Here is a 15,935-nt window from a genome sequence, read left to right on the forward strand (position 1 = left end):
ACTTAATTTCTCCACTTTGGTGTCCCGGTGTGTCGATCTTGGTTCACAAATTATAGGAATCGGAGCCTGTCAGTGTAAATGACTAAGGAGGCGATGAAGACTAGTCCCTCTGGAACTGAGGCTTTTAGAATCTTCATTTAGTAGAAAAGGGAGGCACCATCAATATTCAGGTTTCACTTTAATATGAGATATGAGAGAACTTCAAATCATTACCCAGCAAAAAGCTGTTTTTTTTTTTTTTTCCTGAGGAGCTGGGACTCTGGGTACCTTTAAGAGCACCTGAATCCCTCAGGTAGAGTGAGGGCATGTCTCAGGACCCCAGGTAGGGCAGATCTGGAATTTAACTGGATCTTTCATGAGAAACTGAGGACTAGTTAAGAACCTGGAAACTTGACTGACAGGCTAGTGCTAGTGAATATGAGTACATTTGATTGCTTTGTTACCAGAAAAAGGTTAATGAGTACTTGCTAGGCTCTTTTCTTGCACAGACTCTCCACTAGACCTGTTGATTCAAACCTTCTGGGCCGTGAATGCTCAGGGTGCCATGCAGCTCTACAAGGCTGATGACTGGGTCTGAGAACGCCATCTGGTGCCTCTCTCTAGATAGCCAGTTTAGTGAAAGTGACTCTCCCAGTGCCAGTTCATCGGCCGTTATAATAACCCAAGGTGGAAAAAACCACATCAGGAGTATGTTCTGTCACAGTTTCATCTCTTCAGATGAAAGACAGGAGCCCATTTAGTAGTGTAAGCAGGAACAATAATTAAAGTTATATATACTAGGATTTTAGAGTATTTTTAGTCAAGATACCATTTTTGGAGAGACATCAATTATTGAAATTCCATCTCCCTGTCTGTAAATTGCAAGATCTTTATTAGAAAGGTAATACTTAGAGAGTTTGACTATTTGCGTTTGACATGCATATTTTTTCCTAATGGAATTAGTTATTAAATTTCATAAGAGATCTCATAGTGGTATACTATATTCATCACTTGAGACTTATAAAAATAGCATTGCATCCTATTTTTACCAGTGTAGATCAAATCCATGAGAATTCACATCACAAATTTAATGCTTCAGCCAGGAATAGTACATTTCTTTCCGCAAGTAACTTGGCAAGTTCCAAAAAGATCCCTCAGTGACTATGTTCAATTAATTATGGAGCACTTAGGGAATTGAAAATTAAAGTAAATGTGAATGGAGGCCATGTGGATCTCATTTTGTCTTGTAAGAGCTCATAATACCTACTATCTTATAAGGATTTTAAGAAGTATAATGTTTATAAAGCAATCTAAGTTCCTGAGGGAGAACTCTCTAGTTTAAAATGTTACTGGTTTGTACTATACTGTCCTGTTTGTCCACCTTACATTCAGACATACTCCACTAGTCATTATGTGGGTTAGTTTGAACTCTGTTTTGTAAGTTCACCCTAGAGCAATGTCAGTAATAATTACAAACCTGTAAAGTCCACATAATTTGCTTTTTCTGAGAAATATTTTTCCTCTCTTTCAGGTAACAAATATACTCTAGAGACCAGACCAAACCAAGAAGGCATTGATGTAAGACAGGAGCTATTGAAATTCCATTCTACTTATTATTCATCCAACTTAATGGCTATTTGTGTTTTAGGTCGAGGTAAGAAACCTTAAAATTTTTTCATAGAATTGGATAATGTAAGTTTTCCGTTTTGGCTCTTTCAAAGTGTTGGAAGAAGGATATAAGATGGAGCCTTTTATCTGATCAGAGGCTTTTGAAAATGATCTCCTTACTGGAGAATATGTGGAGAGGTTTGTTTTTAACTCCCTGTGTTCTAAAAAGCTTAGGAGATTTTAAATGGAGACCTGAGGAAAATATAAATTAACAGTAGGTGCTCTAAGCTTGTAAAAATAAGGAAAGGAAGTATAAAGGGAAAGATTGACAGTTGTGACCTTAAAACAGTTCAAAAAAATGGGAAAAAAATTAAACGGCAAATGATTAGCTGGGAAATCTCTTTGGAATATAAACAAGGTTTGATTTTTAAAATGCAAATTAACTAATGACAATATATTGTTTCCCCCTATTAAATAACCTTAATTTTGTTTTTGGTTTTAAGAAGTGCCCATTATGGAGGAGAGGTAGTCTTCTGTATTAGTGATGTATACAATTTACACAATTGGTCCACACTTTCTGGAAGGCTGTTTAACAAGATGCATCATCCTTAAAAAATACACTTTTATTTCTAGAAATGCAGTCTAAGGAAGTAATCAGAGTGGTTCAAACAGGTGATGTACAAGGATGTTTCTGTCAGTGTAGTATTTATTAGTGAAAAGTTAGAAATAATCTAAATGTTCATTAATAGGAGATTAGTTAAATAGTGATGTTATAGTTATATAATAGAGTGTCTTATAGAAAATAACATCCCTTCTCCCTCTTTCTATTTTCCTATCTGCTTTATTTTTCTTTATAATATTTGTTACCACCTGAAATACTAAATATTTGTTTATCGTTGTCTGCTGTACCAGAATGTAAATTACTTGAGAATAAAAGCTGTTTTGTTTACTTTTTTGTCCCTAGTGCCTGGGTTAGTGCTTCATACATCACAGGTACTTGGTAAATAAATATCGAATGAATAAACAATTTTATTAAATTATTATTTAATAGAAATTATTATTAAATAGAAAACAAGCACTCTATAAAAACACTATGTGCTATATGATCCCATTTGGGGATTTATAAAAAATTCTAATAGACATAAATGGGAGACATATGACAAAGTAGGAAAACATATACCAGAAATGTAATAATGTGGTACAGTAGTTAAGAACTCATGCTCTAGAGTTCCGACAGCTTGGGTTTGAATTCTTTTTTTTGAGGAAGATTAGCCCTGAGCTAACTACTGCCAGTCCTCCTCTTTTTGCTGAGGAAGCCTGGCCCTGAGCTAACAACCGTGCCCACCTTCCTCTACTTTATACGTGGGATGCCTACCACAGCATGGTGTGCCAAGCTGTGCCATGTCGGCACCCGGGATCCGAACCAGCGAACCCCGGGCTGCCAAGAAGCGGAATGTGCGAACTTAACCACTGCACCACCAGGCCAGCCCTGGGTTCAAATTCTAAATATACCACCTACTCAGTTGTGTGGCTGTGAGCTGATAACAAAGTTACTTCAGTTCTCTGAACTTCAGTTTTTGCATTTGTAAAATGGTCATGGTACCTCATACTTGTTGTGGGGTTTAATCGAGATAATGCAGAAAAAGTATTTAGCATAGTGCGTGGCATGTAGCAAATACTGCGTGAATGGTAGCTACTCCTAGAATCTCATAATCATGGGGTTATGGACGACTTTTGTTTTCTTCTTTTTGCTTTTGTTTTCCTGTTTTCTGCTATTGGCAGATGTTACTTTTGTAGTTAGGAAATAAACAACTAAATATATTTTAACCTGGAATAGGAACCAGGATATAAGAGGGTAATGAAGAAAGTATACTCTGTAACCCAGTGTACCTTCCACAGGTAGGCGGGTCCAGGGTGTTAAATATCGCTGATGTTTAGAGCCTAGTCCCCTTACATTCAAGTCTTTAATCCATCTCGAGTTGATTTTTGTGCATGGTGTAAGGGAATGGTCTACTTTCATTCTTTTGCATGTAGCTGTCCAGTTTTCCCAACACCATTTATTGAAGAGACTCTCCTTTCGTTTTAATACACCTGAGACTTTTCAGGAGATCCTAAGGGTTTTTTTTTTTTTCCAGCTTTACTGAGATATAATTGGCAGCGTTGTGTAAGTTTAAGGTATACAATATGGTGATTTTATGTATGTATGTATGATCCTAAGGTTTTAAATACTACCCATTATATGTTATAATTAGTTTAAGTTCTGTATTCATTGTCTGTTTTCTTGTAGAATCTTTAGACGACCTGACTGATCTGGTGGTAAAGTTATTTTCTGAAGTAGAGAACAAAAATGTCCCATTGCCAGAATTTCCTGAACACCCTTTCCAAGAAGAACATCTTAAAGTAAGTGCATGTATTTCTAGTATTTTTTTTTTAATTTATGGATATAATAGATGCTTAGTTTATCAAAAAGTAGATGAGGGCCAGCCTCAGTGGCACAGTAATTTGGCATGCTCCACTTCAGCACCTCGAGTTTGATTCCTAGGTACAGACCTGCACCTCTCCTCTGTCAGTGGCCATGCTGTGGTGGCGGGTCACATAGGAAGATTGGCAGCAGATGTTAGCATAGGGTGAATCAGCCTCAGCCAAAAAAAGTAGATGAAAAATTCTGGAGGTTTCATTATTTATATAGTTTTTAATATTTGTCTGGATAATTAAATAAATTTCACATTTATTAGGGCATGTATCACCAAAAAGATGTCAATATGTTCTGATTTTTGCATGCTAAAAGTAGTTTTAGTAGCTACAGCCTTGGCAGACTGTAGAAGCTATTTTATCCAGTGCCAGAAGGCAAGCCTCCAGAATTTTTAGCTGCATGGTCTGGGGACCAAACATGGACTGCATACCAACTGTAATGAAATTCCACTACGAGTGAGCCTGGTTCATTTCTTTCTTTGTGGTCAGCATGATTTTCTCTGGCAATTGATTCTCTCCTGAATTTGGGATTCTTCTGTGAAAATCTGTATCCTTCATAGTTTGTAAACATTTTATTCTGTAGGAGTGGTATATAGCTAATCTTTTGTGATTTGTTTGGTTTTTTTCCCCCAGCAACTTTACAAAATAGTACCCATTAAGGATATTAGGAATCTTTATGTGACATTTCCCATACCTGACCTTCAGAAATACTACAAATCAAATCCTGGTCATTATCTTGGTCATCTCATTGGGCACGAAGGTCCTGGGAGTCTGTTATCAGAACTTAAATCAAAGGGTAAGTCTGTTGGGCACCAGCTTCTGAGCGTAGTACTTCAGCATAACTTCTTACTCTGGCTCTCATTTTCTCCTAAATATTTTCCTGTGAAGGAACATTTTCAAATGTTTAGGATTTATGGGAGAGTGAGGCAGTAGTTGTTAGTGTGGCTTTGTTTTTCGCTTTAGGTTTTTTTTTTCCATAGTTTGCTAGACCCTTCAGTATTGAGAATTGAAGGTTAGATATTTCAAAAGATATTATGGTGTATGTTTTAAACAGGTTGAGATTAGAAAGTAAAAGCTTACATTGGGTATTCTTTACCGTCTCTGTGACATGTCTGCACATCAATTTGCCTGTTCGTACCTGCCAAACAAGAGGGTGTGTTAGATCAAACAGATGCTGTCCAAGGCCCCTCTCAACTCAGACCCTGCTGTTACATAACACGTAAGCACAGGACTCTACTCTTGATTTGGGAACTGATTTGAGGAGTCCCGAGGAGAGCTCCCAACCCAAAAAGTCCCTTGAATCTTCCTCAGTATCTGAAACTGCTTTTCCGAACTGATTTTTTTTGGTCTTTTCTGCAAGAGGTCCATTCTCATCTCTTGGGAACATATGGTATGAAGTTTTTTTAATTCCTTGTCTTAAAAGAAGCCACACGTGCAGTCATGCTGGTTTCTTTTTAATGTTACAGGCTGGGTAAATACTCTTGTTGGTGGACAGAAGGAAGGAGCCCGAGGTTTTATGTTTTTTATCATTAATGTGGACTTGACTGAGGAAGGATTATGTAAGTATTGACTTTTTGGTTTTTGAATGAAAATTGACTTCTCCTTATTTACTTTTTTTAGCTTCTATGTGCTGTGGATCTGTTTTATGTTGTAAAGCTATTAAACACTTTAATTCATACAATTTATTTGTTATTTTTTTCATGTGTAACTTGGCCTTCATTTCATGGATGATTTTCCCTCCTCAATAACTGATCCTTATGTTACACTTGTAAAATGTGTACTTGGCTTTTTATTTGCTCATTTACTCCCCAAAGCCCCTTCTGTCACATATCCCAGAACCTGGAGGGCCATGTGTGTGGGACCCTAAAACCAGTCTCAGGGAGATGAGAACTCCATTTCTAGGAGGGACCATCTTCTGCTTACCTGACTTTAGGAGCTAGGAGCGAGCTTTGAAGGATTCGAGGACTGAATGGTTTTTAAGTGTGCCCCTTTTTTCCAGTACACGTTGAAGATATAATTTTGCACATGTTTCAATACATTCAGAAGTTACGTGCAGAAGGACCTCAAGAATGGGTTTTCCAAGAGTGCAAGGTAATTTTGTTTCACCAAAATTTTTCTTAAGGAAATTTTTCAAACGAGAAACATATGTGAATTAATTTAAATTTGAACCCCAGTGAAACTTTGAAAGTTTTTTTTCCTGATCTAAACTCTAAAATTTTGCAATGCATACTACCTTTAGTTAAGGGTTAGTTGTGCTAGTCTGATTGGCTCCCTGGGGCACAAGGAAGGGTTAAGGCATCGCGTAGCCTTTTTTAGGAGGGAGAAGGGAAGAAATCGGATTGCTTTCTATGCCTCAGAAGAAAGCCAGCAGTTTCTGGAGCTTTACCCTCTGCCTGAAGCTGCTTGAGTTCTGTCATTTTCTGGTGATAAAAATTTGTAGTAAAACTACAAAAAAAAATTTGTAGCAAACTCTCAAAGAAAATATGATTGTGTTCTTAAAAGTGATTTTATTGTTATGTGTAGAAAAGCCTGGCTCTCTCTCTCTCTTTTTTTTTTTGCATAGAGCAAAACATCTTTGTTTTCTAAAATTCTAAAGGCTTCTTTTAAAGGATTTTTTAAAGTATGTACCTTTCATTTAAGGCCTATCGATATTCTGAAATGTATTTTAGGATGAGAGATCCTCTTTACCTAGATAAAAGTTTAAAGATGTAATCTCTGCTTGTGAAACTTACAGCAATAACTTCTAGTTTGGGTGCACTTCTCTGAATGGGTCAACAAAGTCATCATCTGTGCAACTGTTGGATCTCACAAGGTTCCTCTACAGTTTTCCTAATTCTTTGGCTACTAGTTTCAATAATTTAGGCTATAGAATTGTATTCTATATTTGTTATTTTCATTCATATTATATACATTTTTAAATCAAGCATAGCCATTTTTTCAGAAAGTGTGATAGTTAAATATGGAGTAGAAAGTCTATAGTGCAAAGCAAACACTAAAAAAATATAAACAATAGATAATTTGTATCTAATTGGATTAACTTTCCGTTTTAGGACTTGAATGCTGTCGCTTTTAGGTTTAAAGATAAAGAGAGGCCAAGGGGCTATACTTCTAAGATTGCAGGAATATTGCATGTAAGTTTGTTGTTATTTTACTGTTTACGTTGGTGTATGAAGTATTTCAGTGATCTTGAATACATTATTTTCAGTGCTACACAAATGATAAAAATTGAAGCTGCAGTATAAAATTTTAGACTTTGTAGCAACCAAATAAACTTTGATGTCAAGCTATGCTTAAAAAATCTTAATTTCCATCATCCTAAAAATTATCATCTGTAATATTTTTCATTACATGGGCATTTTGCTTACTAGCTTTAAATATTTTTCAATTCTACAATGTGTCAAGTGCTACTTATGTGAAAGCTATAGATCATCCACTTTTCTCCATTTCCATTGCTAACGCCCTACTATGAGCTGCCATCATTTCTTGCCTGGACTACCATCATAGTCTCTTACCTGGGTTCCCTGTTTTCCTTCTTGTCCCCCACTGTAGTTTATTCTTTCAGCTTCAGTGATCTTTTGAAAACCAAAATCAGATTGTTTCACTCCTCTGTGTCAAATGCTTCAATGGTTTCCCATCAGAGTTGGCATAAAATCCAGAATTTTGCCTTGGCCTACAAGGTGATCTGGCCCCAGCCTCTCTCTCATGTCTCTCTGACCATATTCCATACCACTCTCCAACCTGCCTCTCCCATTTCCATTCCCCTCCAGCAGTACTGGCTGTCTGCCTAGTCTTCAAGCATTGAATTTATTCTTCCCTCTCAGTCTCTGTTACATTTCCTGTTTTCTCTAGCTGGAACACTCTCTGGTCTTTACATGGCCAGATTCTTCTTATCATTTGGGTATCCACTCAGATGTCTCTTCCTCAGAGAGACCTTCCCTGCCCTCCTGGTCATGCCCCTGCCCCTTTTTAATTTTCTTCATAGCACCTGTCACTGTGAAGATATTTGTTTATTGTCCGCCTCCCTCTCAATTAGGATGTGAGCTCCTTAGAGAGCAAGGACATCATCTGTCTTATCTACCATTGTATTCTTAGCAGCATCTAGAACACTGCCTGGCACAGGGTAGGTGTTCATTAAATAGTTGTTGAATGAATGAATCAGTCTGTCTCAGTGCATTGGAAGTTGCTCTTACTAAAAAGCGTCTTCTACATTATTTTTCTTCACTAGCCAAAAATGTCATTTTTTTCTCCACGACAGATTTCTAAATGCTTGTCTGATTTTATTCATAGATATTTGAGAAGAGATTCTGTTTGTAAAAGTGTGTGTACTTTATATGAAGAATTCTATAGGTGTCAGCATTTAACCATCAGATTTTTTTTGTTAACAAGTGCTTAGTTTTTAACTAGAAATATTACTCACATTTTTCCCTGAAAAACTGTGATTTTGCTCTCTATAATGTAAGTGTATTTGGTGATTAACTGCAAAATCATCCCACAGTATGAAACTGCTTAAAGCATGGAGGAAAGAGAAAAGATTCAGAAATTTTTCCAGTGGGAAAAATTTCGAAGGGAAAGAGGAGGTGTAAAATAATGGATTTATGTGTCAGAGCTCTGTTTGCTTTAATAAATTAGACTCTCTAGTAGCCTTGCACATTTTATTTATTTACTTATTTATTTTCCTTTTAAAAAGTATTATCCCCTAGAAGAAGTCCTCACAGCTGAGTATTTACTGGAAGAATTTAGACCCGATTTAATAGAGATGGTTCTCGATAAACTCAGACCAGAAAATGTCCGGTGAGTCACTCTACAGATTTTACTGTTATATACTAAAATTTTCAATAATGATTAGAATCTGAAAATTTGAAATTGTGAGTAAAATACTTTTAAACTTCTTATCAAGCATGATTACAGAAATAGAGAGGATAGTATAATGAAGCAATACCAAACTTCAACAGTCAGTACCTGACCAGGCTTTTTGATCTTTGCTCACCCCTCTTCACTTATCCTCTCTCCACTCTGAATTATTCTGAGGCAATATCTCTAAAACGTGAAGACTTTTTCTTTTATATTATTATAATTTCATTATCATGAATAAACTATAAAAATATATTATCTTAACTTTGCTTCATTCTTACTCAGATGCCCAAGGTATCAGCTCACCTACCTGGTTTTATAAGCAAGTGAGGACACTGCCTTTTTAATAAGTAGAAGAAAGGATTACGTCTCAGAATGCTTCTGACGGAGCAGTGGTTAACCAGGAGATAGGTCAAAAATTGGACGAGCTCTTACGGTAACAGAAGTATTCCTGTCAGAGAAGGGTCAGCCCTAAACAGCTTGTGAGCTACCACATGATATTTCTGCCTTAAAATTGAATTTCATCTATATTTTCTAAAGTTAAATAATAGAAGGAATATACTTTATTAGCACATATTCTGCTTTTTTAATTTTTCTCTGTCAAGCACATATTTCCAAAATTCTCCTGGGAACTTGGCAGTTGAGTAAATATGGTTTTGGAACAGTTGCTTTATGAATAAAATCAACAATCTGTAGGACTTTTTGAGGAAAAAAAATCCTTTTGACAGAACTGTTCTACCAAAGTCTTTTTCCTGGTTATCATTGTTTGAACTTTTCCAGACATAAACTGGCAACAAACAATGGGAAGAGTAAATTAAAAGAAGTATTATTGGTGGCTACAAAAATCTATATGTGTGGTAAATCGACATATAACTATACTTACACATTGTACCCATGCCAATTTCCTAGTTTTGATATTGTACTATAATTACGTAAAATGTAACATTGAGGGAAACTGGATGAAGAGTACACAGGATCTCACTGTACTATTTTTGCAACTTCCTGTGAATTTATAATTATTTCAAATTTAAAAATTTTTTAATTATTTATAATAGCAACAAAAACATAAAATACTTAGGAATGAATTTAACCAGAGATAAAAAAAACCTGTAGACAAAAAACTACAAAACAGTGCCAAGAGAAATTAAAGACCTTGTTCATAGGTTAGGAAACTCAATATTATTAAGATGTCGGCTCTCTCCAATGTGACTTACAGACTGAGTGTAATCACAATCAAAATCCTGGTAGGCTGTTTTTTCTTTTAGAAATTGGTAAGCTGACTCCAAAATTCATATGGTTATACAAAGGACTTAAGACTAGCCAGAACAGTCTTACATAAAAAAAACAAAAGTTGAAGGACTTAAACTACCGGATCTTAGGACTTACTATAAAGCTACAGTAATTAAGACATTGCAGTATTGGCATAAGAAGAGACAAAAAAATCAGTAGAATAGATAAGAGTCCAGAAATAGGCCCACCACATATATGGTCAATTAATTCCTTTTTTTTTTTGGTAAAAAATGCATAACATAAAATTTACCATCTTAACCATTTTTAAGTGTACAATTCAGTAGTGTTAAGTGTATTTGTTTGTTGTGAGACAGATCTCCAGAACTTTTCATCTTGTAAAAGTGAAACTATACCCATTAAACAACAACTCTTCCCCACTCCCTACCCCCCCCATCATCCCCTGGTAACCACCATTTTACTTTCTGTTTCTGTGAATTTGACTACTGAGATACCTAATAGAAGTGGAATCGTACTTGTCTTTATTTCACTTAACATAATATCCTTAAGGTTCATCAATGTTGTAGCATGTGACAGAATTTCTTTCCTTCTTAGTGCTGAATGATACTCCATTGTGTGTATATACCACTTTTCTATATCCATTCATCCTTGGTCAACTGATTTTTTTGACAAAGGCACCAACATAATTATACTGGGAAAGGAAAGTCTTTCCAACAAATGGTGCTCTTCCACTAGCTGCATAGCCATATGGGAAAAGATGAAATTTGATCTTTACCTTACATCTTTCACGGAAATTAATTTGAGATAGATCATAGACCTAGGTGTAAAAGCTAAAACTGTAAAACTTGTAGAAGAAAACATAGGAAAATAAAAACCTTGAAATAGGCAAAGATTTTTTAGAACATAAAAAGCAGTAACTATTAAAGAAAAAACATTGATAAATTATACTTCATCAAGACTGAAAACTTCTGTTCATAAGGTGATTTGTGCATTTGCTTACATGATTAAGATACGTGGAAGAAAAGTACTCAGAACACACAGTAAATCATTTTAGGCTTTTATATTCTGAAAAAAAATCGACCTAAATCCTGTTGAATTTTATTCTATCTCTTCTAAAAATAAAACCACCTATCAACACAAGGAGAAACAGCTTTAAACTTAATAATAGAACTCACTAGACAATTGTTAAGATTCCTTCCAGTGACTAGTTGTGTGTGGTTTTGTCACCTACTAGTCATGAGATCTTGGACAGATCGCTTTTTTCTTCAACCAGTGTTTATTGAATAACTAATGTGAAAGCTCAGAATTCGTCACCCTGCAAAGGGGACATGTGAAAAGTTTTTATATAATGTCATGCACACTGCCTCTCATTTAATATTTCCTTGAAACTTGCCCATCTGCAATATGGTGATAGTACTTTATCTTTTTATCTGATGCAAAATGATTTAGCAAAATTGAAAAGTGTTGTACAAGTACAAGGTAATGCTATTTAAGATTATATCACATATTAAGGATAAGCTTTTTTGGTAAGAAAAACGATGATTTAAATTATGTTCATACAATTCTTGCTGCCAGTGATTTGACCTAGCAACACTTTGTAGGAGTGAATTTGCGGGAGCATTCATTTTACTTTTGTTTAAATTGTCTGTTTCTAAATTTGATATCTTATGCAGTTAGAGTTGAGAACTTCTTTTTCTATCTGCCCTCACCTTTAAAGAAGAAGTGCTGCTTCTCTGTAGGATTGGTTTCTGTGGCTGGTATAATTGTAGCTGTGGCAGATCGGTGCTACAGTGCAGAACAGTCTGGGATCATAGTGCCAGCTACCAGGCCAAGACTGGGGTTGCTCACGGATAAGAATACTTTCCTTGATACCTACTGAGACAAGTTTAACTTGCAACCAAGTAGGAAAATAAACAGGAAAATCCTTCAGGATGAGAGGAACCTTAAAGGTCATTTAATCCAACCTCTGTCAGGTATATATCCCTTCTGCAGTATCTCCAACAAGTAGTTACCAGCTTAAAGCCCTCCAACGATGGGGAGCTCATTAAATGCATAGGTGGTCAGTTCCATTTTTGCCAGTCCTAATTGTTAGGAAGTTCTTTTGAATGTTGAGACTTAATTTACCTGTTACTACTCTGTCAGCAGCATCAACCTGCCTCCTTCGATCCTATCATTTGGTGCCCATTTCACTGTATTAAACCTACAAATACAGCTGTAGGTTGCCGCATGCCTTGCTTAAGTCATAAGTAAATCCATTCGTTTAGGAGGAGTTATTCTTGGTGAATCCATGCTGGTCCTAATGATAACTGTCTTCTTGTCTAAATGTTTGACAGTCTGACAGTCGACTGTAGAATTTTGTCAGGGGTCAAGGCCTAATCCACTGGTTCTTCGTTTTTAGGTTATACTCCTTTCCCTTTCTGAAAATCAGAGCGATTGCCCATCTCCAGTCATCTAACTCTTCTGTCCTCCACTAGTTCTAAAAGGTGACGGGCAGTGATCCTACTAGGACGTGTTAGTTGCCCAAGCATCAGAGAATGTTACTCATCTGTGTTGGAGTATGAGTTCATTTGAATCACTTGGCTGGCTCACTCACCCATCCTGGGCTTCAGTTCCCTTCTTTCGTTGTTTGGTCTACCTTTGCAGTTTAAAGACCTATGCCTCTGTCAAAGACAGTGTAAATTAGAGATCCGTAGTCCTGTCGTTTGCTGACTTGAGATGGGCATATCACATTTTGCTTTGGGTCATGTGTCGTATTGGATTCTGAGTTCCTCTGGGTAGGAACTGTTTTTATCTTTCCGAGAATTCAGGCTGGTAAGGGCTCAGTAAAAGTTGATTGAATACTGTAAGCTTTTAGCCTAAAATTTCTTGATTCCTTCTTACTTTAAGAAACCCTTCAAAAAAAATGTTTTTAGCATTTTTCATAAACTTGAATTTCTTCAGCACTTTAGCTTTCCTATCACTGTTCTTTAAGCTTGATTTTGAGTCTCGTCAGTAGATTTTTTTGCATCTTCTTTCTTCTTTTGTGTGTATCTTTTAAAAATATGATTTAATATCATGGCATTGTAGAATTCTACTAGTGGAAAGATAGAGTTCATCTAGTTTGAATCCCTATTTAAAAAGTCATGAAACTGAAGCCGAGAGACTTGCCTAATTTAGAGCTTAACTGTGATTTTGGCCAGATCTCAAAGAAAGTGAGTCACGGTATCGACCAGAATCCAAGTGTCTGATGCCAGGTCTGTGCCCTGTCCACTAATTCTGTTTTAATTCATCACAATTACCAATGAAGCCTCTACTCATTCTTGGGCATCTTCCCCCTTTTCTCTCTCGGAGATTCTTTGCAAAAGTCTTGTAAGAATTCATTTCTTGGGAACCTCTTGCCTTTTAATGTCTGTAGTCAGTATACTTACTGTTTCTGAATGAATTCCATCCGGCTCCAACAGCTATTCATTCCCGTGAGCATTTCTCAATGGCTGACCTGAAGTCAACAGTCAGCATGCATCCTAACCCACAGTTTCTTTTTCTCACTGTTTTAAGTTTCAGTGTGAGAAAAAAAGTTCATTTTCTCTTATTTCTAAGGATCATGTCAGTACCATATCAGCAGCCAATTCTTTGTGGACAGAAAGTAAAGAATAGCATTGCCACATACGTACACATGTACACACACATTTAAGAAAAAACTCATCAAGACTACTTTTGTAGTATAATTAGATTTCCAGCTGATTGCCTAAGAGGCTATAATATCTGTGCCAGTTTCTTTCAACTGCCTGCAGTTAAATATGCTGCAGCTGTCTGTGGTGTGCTGCAATTATCGTGCCTTGTCTTTTCTTCTCTCCTAATTCAAGTGCTCTTGTGTTTCCCCATTCTGGTTCATAGATTTCTCCATAGGTTTGACATGTGTTTACTTTGTCTCTATTGTTATTCTCCTTCTCTACCTTTTATAATTTATTTTTTAATACATACTGTTCCATTGTATATTTCAATTTTGAATTCCTCAGTGTTACACTAACTCTTGGTCTCCAAAAGTCTCTCTTTTTGTTAGGCCAATATTTGATATTTCATAGTTTGAGGAGCTATGTTTATCTACTTCATATTTACTTCCTTATGATAACATTTCAGATGTTACCCATACACTTTACTTTGGTCTGTAACTATCTAAATCCCTTAGGATCGTACCTGACAATCTCCCTTCTTCCCCACCTTTTTAAACCTGAGCATTACTGGACAGCTTCCAGTGTCTGCTGCTTTCTGTCATATAGTGGTCCTCCAAAACATTTGTCACCTTTCCCTGAGATTTTTCACGTTCCCTCTCAGAATTCACTTTAAAATTTTCTTGTTTCAAAGGGGAAGTCCACTGCCAAATGAATGCTTCAGTCTTCACAAGTTGTAATCAGTCCCTTGCCCATTATTCTGATGCATGGGGTGTCATTCAGGTAAACCAAAGCCATCTATGTAACAGACTTTCCCAAAATCAAGTGTCTCATGGAAGACAAGGTGGGAATGCTGCCTCTCTACCAGGTTATTCCACTTCCTAACACATTTTTCAGAGGTCCCCTTGAGAATCAAGCTGTTCATTCTTTGAGAAGTCAGCAAGAGTGGAAGCAATTTCTAGGACTGAGTCTTAGCAGGCTCTGTCATGTATTGAATGAATGACCTTAAGAAACAACACATACCCTTCAGGTGGCCATGTGAGTTCTATACACACTCTACACATATTTCTCAAAAGGGATTCTCAGACTGCCAACATGCATCACTTCTGGACATGATAACTGTTTCATCTGTTAAGCCCTGTGAGTCCTCTCTGTGTTTCTGTAGTACACATTCTTTTTTTTTTTGAGGAAGATTAGCCTTAAGCTAACATCTGCCGCCAATCCTTCTCTTTTTGCTGAGGGAGACTGGCCCTGAGCTAACATCCGTGCCCATCTTCCTCTACTTTATATGTGGGATGCCTGCCATAGCATGGCTTGACAAGGAGTGCGTAGTTCCACACCCGAGATCTGAACCAGCGAACCCCGGGCTGCCAAAGCACAATGTGTGCACTTAACTGCTGCACCACCGGGCCGGCCCCTGTAGTACACATTCTTATTTAGCGTGTTTTCTAGAACTGGTAGTGGTCAGTGACAATTAGGCCAGAGCAGGAACACCTTGAGCTGGAAGGTTAGTCAGTCAAACTGATAGATGAGTCATATTGTTTATGATATCTACCCTAAAGCAGGTGATAACACCAAGTCCAGTTAGCCAGGTGGGATATTTTGTCTTGAATAAATAAGAAATAGACAGTGGTTCAGACAGTCAGGCATTGAAGTTGGGGAGGTCCACCGAGGAGCAGGCATTTGGAACACAGGGATTAGGATTCTGCAAATGGATGGGTGTTCAGTAGTGGGGAGTTTGGTTGCAAGTACTGGGCTTTCAGCTGTGAGGCCAACATTCAGAGGCTATAACCAAATCTCTGGGAGGACAGGTGAGAATAAGGAGGAAGAGACGTGGACCTAGTTATTTGAATTGGGAGAAGTGAAGCCGTACAACGGGACTGACTTTATGGCAAGCTATCCAAGCTGTTGGCCTAGCACTCTACTATCCACAAGATTCAAAATGGAATTGGTCCCAGCCTGTGGGCTTGAGTAGTCTGCTGATGGGAGTGTAATGATTCCAACTTTGATCATGAAAAGGCAGCAGCGGCAGAAATGTCCCTGACGATCCTCCACAGGGACAGGAGTTTCATTGGTGCAGAGCGTCTTTTGCTCCTCTACTTGTAATCTTTCGTTCACTTATCTTTTGAC

General features: G+C 37.1%; 1 protein-coding gene across 11 annotated transcripts in view; it reads left to right on the forward strand.

The window, feature by feature from the left end:
* The window catches only part of IDE (insulin degrading enzyme), a 100,554-nt gene that overhangs the window by 54,039 nt on the left and 30,580 nt on the right, over positions 1-15,935 (forward strand). For all 11 annotated transcript variants that reach the window (XM_070609961.1, XM_070609971.1, XM_070609982.1 and 8 more), the window contains exons 5-11: positions 1,511-1,633; positions 3,875-3,987; positions 4,693-4,855; positions 5,526-5,618; positions 6,059-6,150; positions 7,110-7,190; positions 8,747-8,850. In XM_070609961.1, coding sequence (XP_070466062.1) covers positions 1,511-1,633; positions 3,875-3,987; positions 4,693-4,855; positions 5,526-5,618; positions 6,059-6,150; positions 7,110-7,190; positions 8,747-8,850 — 769 coding nt within the window. The remainder of the gene's footprint in view (positions 1-1,510; positions 1,634-3,874; positions 3,988-4,692; positions 4,856-5,525; positions 5,619-6,058; positions 6,151-7,109; positions 7,191-8,746; positions 8,851-15,935) is intronic.

Source organism: Equus przewalskii, chromosome 1 (assembly GCF_037783145.1).
Source record: "Equus przewalskii isolate Varuska chromosome 1, EquPr2, whole genome shotgun sequence".
NCBI classification, from domain to species: domain Eukaryota; kingdom Metazoa; phylum Chordata; class Mammalia; order Perissodactyla; family Equidae; genus Equus; species Equus przewalskii.